Source organism: Corylus avellana, chromosome ca1 (genome assembly GCF_901000735.1).
Source record: "Corylus avellana chromosome ca1, CavTom2PMs-1.0".
NCBI lineage: Eukaryota > Viridiplantae > Streptophyta > Magnoliopsida > Fagales > Betulaceae > Corylus > Corylus avellana.
Window position 1 is genome coordinate 20,204,431 of NC_081541.1, and position 7,825 is coordinate 20,212,255.

The 7,825-nt window shown below is 37.9% G+C and overlaps 1 protein-coding gene and 1 pseudogene across 1 annotated transcript; one reads left to right on the plus strand and one right to left on the minus strand.

Moving 5' to 3' along the window:
* The window catches only part of LOC132167192 (uncharacterized), an 88,862-nt pseudogene that overhangs the window by 27,206 nt on the left and 53,831 nt on the right, over positions 1 to 7,825 (minus strand).
* On the plus strand, positions 2,677 to 5,232 carry LOC132175785 (putative pentatricopeptide repeat-containing protein At1g68930). The gene has a single exon (XM_059587841.1). The coding sequence runs from the start codon at positions 2,680 to 2,682 to the stop codon at positions 4,909 to 4,911; it is 2,232 nt and encodes a 743-aa protein (XP_059443824.1). The 5' UTR covers positions 2,677 to 2,679; the 3' UTR covers positions 4,912 to 5,232.

Consider the following 7,825-nt stretch of genomic DNA (forward strand, 5'->3'; position numbering starts at 1 on the left):
GATTTATTTTAATTTTATTTTTCCTAATATGTGGAACGCTATTTTTATTTTATTTTATTTTTTAATTTGTTTCAAATTCTTATTATGATTTAATCAGATGAAATAGAATTCTAATAGGATACTATAATTAAGCCGCGATGTGTAAAAAAATAAAATAAAATTAGAGTTTAATAAAACAATACATGCTTTGAACTCTGTGTCCTATTGTGGTTCAAATAGTCTATTTCTTTTTCCGTTATGACTTCTAATTTTCTCAAAAGACGATTATTTTTGCCTATAAAGTCAATGTTAATAAATACACATAATATTTGTCTTTTTTTTTTTTATATAAAAAAAAAAAAAAAACCAATTATCTTTTCATATCACTACAAAAAAGTTAAGATTTATTGACTTACCGCTACTAACGTGTCAAGCCTATTGACACGTCACTAATGGTTAGTGACGTATCTAGGGCTGTTAAGTGAGCGAAGCGTCTCGCGAGCAAGCTCGGGCTCGGCTCGCATAAGCTCGGCTCGTGCTCGACTCGAATATTAAATGAAGCACTTCATGAACACAAATCCTAACTCGAATATTAAACGAAGCAAGCTCGGCTCGACTCGGCTAAGCTCGTGAACAACTCGTATAAGCTCGTGTGTGTATATATATATATATATATATAAACTAAGTAATACATAATTAATTATAAATCTCATAATTATTAAAACCTTAAAATTGCATTCATATTTAAGCGTTAGAGAATGAAAAAATTCTAGACCCTTTGTGATCAAAGAGAGAGAGCAATCATTAAAAAGACCTCGATTCAATTATAGCAGACCCAAACGAAAGGAAGAAAAATCAAGCAGAAACTATTGAGGGAGATTGCGAAAGGCATAAACTATTGAAGAATCAAACAGACCCAAACACTATCACTACCTGTCTGGTGAGTGAGAGTGAGAGAGTGGGAAATGAGAGTTTAGGTGGAAGATCCGTTGTGACTGGTGAGGGGGATTGAGAGAGACGTTAAAAAAATATTTTTTTGTTGGGGGTATTGTCCCAATGCAGTTTGAATGCAACCTGTTAACTTGTCTCACATTGTTAAGAAAACATCAATCTCCAAGTTTGCTTATCTATAAAAGGATGCATATCCTCTCTCTTTGAAACCAAATGCTTTGCTGTATTGACTCAGGCTACATACTCGACTAGCTAGGCTAAGCAAATACTCATATGCAAACTAACTTCTTAAGCCGTTTAAGAGTACTTGAAGTTAAAAATTTTTTTTTAAAAAAAAACATTAAATATAAGAGCCAGCTCGCGAGCTGGATCGGCTCCACATATTATTAGCTCGAGCTCGAGTAAAATTTAAACGAGCCAAGTCTGAACAAGGGAAGCTCGCTCAAGCTCAGCTCGTTTATTGTTGTAATATTTATATATATTGTTACTTTAGTGTATAATATTAACATCTAAACAAGATTTGATGGAATTCTGATGTTGGATTTATTGGGTTGATTGCAGTAGTTGTTAATTTTCTGATGTTGGAGTCTTAAGCATCTGGAAATTTGGTCAATTGGGTCACTTATTTGATGCCTTTCTTTGCATGAAGTTTGGTTCTTATAATTTCTTAGGCTCACAATGAAATATATTGTTTGAATATATATAAAGTATTTATTGTTGGTAGTTTATATTTATTGTTGTAATAATTATTTGGAAGAATCACAACAAAGCTCCTTTAATTTAGATAAAAAGACTAATAGATTTTTTTTTTTTTTTAAAAGAGCCAACTTATGAAAAAAATGGGCTTATTTTCGGCCCAATACTTAAAATAAGCCCCAAATTTTTTTTTCTTAAAAAACCGGTTACCGGACCTGGAAAAACTGGAACTGGCCGGTAACCGGGACCCCGGTTAACATGGTCCTTGTTCCGGTTCCAGTTTCTCAAAATTGAGAACCGGGGTACCCCGGTTCTGGCCAAAAACCGGGAAACCGAACCGGGTTGACATCCCTAAAATAAATTATAATAATAACATTTCTCTTTTCCCCGTCCCCCACTTTGAATAAAAAAAAAAAAAAAAATTATAATAATAACAAAAAGAGAGCCCCTTTATTAGAATGTAGTGTAAAACCTCATTTTATAGTCTTTAATAAAAATTTGATACATCAGGTGAAAGCATCAAATATAATAGAGATGAAAATACTGTATTTTTAATTCAAATCAATATTATAGACTTTTCTATTCATTTTAACCCACCATCCATCACCGAACCATACTCCCATCTTTGAGCCATCGACACCAGAGTCTCCAAAACTAACCAAGACGGCAACTTTGGTGGTTTTATCGGTGGTTTTGTCAATAGGTATTTTGTTAAGAGAATAAAATTATTTAGTGTGAAAAGTTATAAAAATAAAAAAAAATAAAAAAAATAAAAAAATAAATAGTATCCAAAACATTTTCTTAACATAGACAAGCATTTGTGGCGATGGTGACCCGGGCCGAAGCTCATCCGGATCCTCCACTCGGTATCCTTGCGTAACCCGAATTCAACGAGAGGGGGTTGTGAATTTTGTGTAAACCCAAGCGGGCCAAGCCCATTTGAACAGCAGCTTTCTTTGAAGGCATTGCCTTCTTTCTTTGTTTTCTATGGACTTGACTTCGATTTTTGCATTCAGTGCACAAAGAAGCCGTAACACTCCTTCCCTCCAAACAATGGCTGCGTCCTCTAACTACTACTGTGCCTTACTCAAACTCTGCTGCGAAGCCCGGAACGGAACCCATGCTAAGAAGCTCCACTGCAACATAATCAAAACCTTGATAGACCCAGAAACCTTTCTATCAAACAACCTCATGAACACCTACAGTAAACTAGGCAACATAGAATATGCGCGCCGCGTGTTCGATCAGATGCCCCACCCAAACCCCTTCTCCTGGAACACCCTCCTTTCCGCTTATTCGAAATGGGGTCATCTCACGGAAATGCAATTAATCTTTGATCGAATGCCAAATCAAGATGGGGTTTCGTGGAATTCGCTTATTTCTGGGTACGCGTGTTATGGTTCTCTTTTTCAGTCGGTGAAGGTTTATAAGCTGATGTTGAAGGATGGAGCAGTTAATTTGAATCGGATTACGTTTTCGACTATGCTTATACTGTCATCGAATCAGGGGTGTGTTAATTTAGGCAGACAGATTCATGGGCAAATAGTAAAATTTGGTTTCCAGTCGTATGTCTTTGTGGTTAGTCCTTTAGTGGTCATGTACTCGAAAATGGGGTTAATTTATGATGCAACGCAAGTTTTCGATGAGATGCCTGAAAGGAATGTGGTTACGTATAATACTATGATCACGGGGCTTTTGCGAAGTGGGATGATTGAAGATTCAAAGCGGTTATTTTGGGGTATGAAGGAAAGAGATTCGGTTTCATGGACAACAATGATAACAGGACTTACGCAGAATGGGTTGGGCAGAGAAGCGATAGATATGTTTAGAGAAATGAGGTTGGAAGGTTTAGATATGGATCAATTTACTTTTGGTAGTGTGTTGACTGCTTGTGGGGGTCTGCTTGCCCTGGAAGAAGGCAAGCAGATTCATGCTTATATCATTAGGACTGATCATAAGAATAATGTGTTTGTTGGTAGTGCTCTTGTTGACATGTATTGCAAATGTAAAAGCATAAAATCTGCGGAAACAGTTTTTATGAGAATGACCAGTAAGAATGTTGTATCATGGACTGCAATGCTAGTGGGTTATGGTCAAAACGGGTACAGCGAAGAAGCTGTTAGGATTTTTTGCAATATGCAGAACTATGGGATTGAGCCAGATGAGTTTACACTCGGGAGTGTAATTAGCTCATGTGCAAACTTAGCAAGCTTAGAAGAGGGCGCCCAATTTCATGCTCATGCTGTTGTTTCTGGCTTGATCTCTTTTATTACAGTTTCCAATGCGCTTGTTACGCTGTATGGTAAATGTGGAAGCATTGGAGATTCCCGTCGGATGTTCAATGATATGGAAATTAAGGATGAAGTCTCGTGGACTGCATTGGTTTCAGGGCATGCCCAATTTGGAGAAGCCAATGAGACGATTGATCTGTTTGAAAGAATGTTGGCTCAAGGTTTGAAGCCTGATGGAGTTACTTTCATTGGGGTCCTTTCAGCTTGCAGTAGAGCAGGATTTGTGGAGAAAGGACATCACTATTTTGAATCAATGATAAAAGAACATGGAATTACACCGATTGCAGATCACTACACTTGCATGATTGACCTTATTAGCCGAGCTGGAAGATTGGAAGAAGCAAAAACTTTTATAGATGAGATGCCTGTCCATCCTGATGCAATTGGTTGGGCCACCTTGCTTAGCTCCTGTAGATTCTATGGTAACATGGAAATAGGGAAATGGGCAGCTGAGAGACTTGTGGAATTAGAGCCCCAGAACCCAGCGAGCTATGTCTTGCTCTCAAGCATGTATGCTGCAAAAGGGAAATGGGACAATGTGGCCCAATTAAGAAGAGGAATGAGAGCTAAGGGAGTGAGGAAGGAGCCGGGATGTAGTTGGATCAAATATAAGAACAGGGTGCACATATTTTCAGCAGATGACCAATCAAGTCCATTTTCAGATGAGATATATTCTGAGCTTGAGAGATTAAATTGCAAAATGATAGAGGAGGGGTATGTTCCAGATATGAGGTCTGTTCTTCATGATGTTGAGGAGTCAGAGAAGATAAAGATGCTTAGCCACCATAGTGAGAAGCTTGCTATTGCCTTTGGGTTGATTTTTGTCCCTCCTGGCCTTCCCATACGAGTGTTTAAAAACCTTAGGGTCTGCGGGGATTGCCACAATGCCACAAAATATATTAGTAAGATAACCCAGAGAGAGATTCTTGTAAGAGATGCTGCCCGATTCCATTTATTTAAAGATGGAACATGTTCGTGTGGAGATTTCTGGTGATGGGATTCGATTTTCCAAATATGTTTAGTGGTAGAGAACAACGGCTATAATACTTCGATTCCACAGATGCATTGAGATGTCACTGGGCTGAGCAAATCAACAATATTGTAAAGAACATCTCCGTGATTTAGAAAACAAGTAGAGGTTACCTATGGTGCAACGAACGGTCATGATTTTGAATTTGTTAAGGGCCCAACTTTTTTTCACAAGGAGAGATCGATGTTGGGTGGATCCGAGTTCCTTAGCCTATGCCTTCTGTGATTTGAAAAGGCCCAAAGAGCCGAAGTCCCGATTGCTGAGGTAAGGACTGCTGTTTGTAAGTGTAGCGAAATGCCAGCTAGTGGTGTTGTTGGTTTTTATTTTTTTATTTAATTTAATTAATTAATTTATTTTTTGAACAAAATGTTTACTTCATTGATAAATCATTGATCAAACAGGGCCAATTTGCTCACCGATTGCAGTACCATTTGGCATTTCTTCAATCCAAACACTATCTATAATACAATGGCTTCTCTAAATAAAGTATTCGCGTCCCTCTTTACATGTTCAATTCTCCAAGATCTCAATAGAAGCATTACCTCTTTGACAGATGGCCAAATTTACTCCAATTTTTATTCCCCGCTTTGACCACATGCACAATTTGCAAGGCATCTCCCTCCAAATTATATCATAAAAACTCATATCCTTACTAAATTTCACAGCACATAAAGTTGACAAGGCTTCAACAACAACCAGATCTACCAAAATATTTTTTGGAGTACTGCTTGCTGCCAGAACTACTCCCTCGTGGTCTCGTACTACAATACCAATCCTTATTCGCCCATAACCCTTATCCACATCTACTTCCCACTTAATTTTAAATATACCTATGGGAGACTTATTCCAAAGAATTGGTGTTGCAACTAGGAGAAGACTATGCACTTCACGCTCTTTTCCATTTACCCTCCTAAATTTATCACGAGAGTCGCTGCTTCTCGGAATACTTGGTTAGGAGGAGAGAAATCACCCCCATGGACTACAACATTCCTTCAAAATCATATTTTTCGGGCCACCACTGTTGGGGATTGTGCCCTGAATCCTAGTGAATTTTAAATCCATGTTAACATTCAAGTGTTTGTAATAAATATATGATTTATTCACTAATTAAATAATTTGAGCATATAACATATAAAATGTGTTTTACATGTTTATTATCAAAGTTCATCATATTTGTTATTCATGTGAAAGGTCCTATGATAACATTGAATATGACTATGGGTGTGAGTTAACATTGGTATCACAGAAGGTCTTAGTTTATAATCCTTGTAATCCTTAAATATAGAAAGTTTGCAGTCGGTAAATGGAACTGGGCATTCCATTTTGAGTAAGACTGTTACACAATGAATTCGGAGATCTACCTTAATTTAGCGAAGCGAAGATTTCAGATTGATGTGTAGTTACTACAACCCTAAGGCACTAAACGGATCAATGAGTTGCCTTTCCACAAAAATATTGTTTATAAGGAAAGACAATAACTCCTTAAAGACTACTTACGACTTTGATTCTAAATCCTAAAGGGATTGTGGACTCAAATGTTGCATGGAGATTGCTTTGATACACCAAAGGGTGAGATCAAATATACGGTCAACAATTCCGGTGTGTTAGGTTTATTTTGGCCTTATTCAATGATCAAAACATTTTATTTGTATTTTCCATTCCTTCCCCAAATGTTGGGGTGAAGATTGGATGTTTAGTAGTTCTTTGTGTTCTTCGTTAGGAAAACGTAAGGACAGACTTGTGATGGGACTTCGAGAAGTACTCTCGACTAGTGTGTTGGATAACACATCAAGACAGGACTCAGTGTAGAGCTCTTAGCTTTCACGTTAGATGGGCATCAGGGTAGGCTCATAATAGGACTTTGTGAAGAGCTCTTGGCTTTCTCGTCAGATAGGTGTTAGGATGGGCTCATAACGGAACTAAGCTATTGCTCCTTGTCAACCCTGTTGGATAGGGCATCTGAATGTGGACGTGATAGGAATGCAAAGGTTTTACTCTCCACGTCATGACGCGATTCATTTCCCGTTAAGACGTAAAGAAGGATTTCGTTTCTCATTGGATGCCCGTCATGACAGAAAGAACAACTCCTTGGTAACTTGGTTTTTCTTCCATGATTTATCTTCCCATTGCTTGGAAAAGCATTGGATGTGTTTATAGAAGTATTCTAGAATGTTTTGGCACCCGGACATGACTCGGACATCACTTGGGCATCACTTGGAAGTGATTAGGTCACTTAGGAATGTTTTTATCGTCACATAGGTGCCAAGATGCACTTCTGACATGCTGGCAGTAAGTTACTACCCAATTCCTATCATGACGGAATTGAATTCCCATCATGACCCGGTTCGTTTCTACATAATATGGAGAACCATTTTTACCTAGCAAATGTCCAAATTTGAAGAAGCTCATTAGAGACAAAGTTGTTGAGTTTGCATCATTTGGAGCTCGGGAGAAAATGTTATGGCCAAGATACCCTGATTGGTTTGTTTCGCCAAATGACTTTTCAGCTTTATTTCAATTTTGCCCTCTTTCTTCTTACATAGAGAAGAGGACGTTCATTTGGGAGACTAAGACCTCATAGTTGATTACTTCTCTATTTTTATCCAAGAGGGATTGGGTTGAAAGCCATCATTACTTTCCCCCTCTTTATTTCTCAGAAGCTTTCTTCTATGTTTCACCATTGTTGTACCAAGTGGGTTTACTAAAAAGCTTGAAGTTTTCTACCGCTTGGGGGTTTTTTGTTTTGTGTTGAGATTTAAACCACACCATACGCTTTTGCAACTGCGAAGAAGTCTACCGAATGGTGGGTGATGAAATTCGCTCCATAAAGATGGTCAGGTAGGAGACAAGCAAGTGAGTTTGTTGTTCTTATAGAGTC

What these genes read in the sequence shown, in the direction of transcription:
- LOC132175785 (XM_059587841.1), top strand. Translation starts at nt 2,680, where the DNA reads ATGGCTGCGTCCTCTAACTACTACTGTGCCTTACTCAAACTCTGCTGC.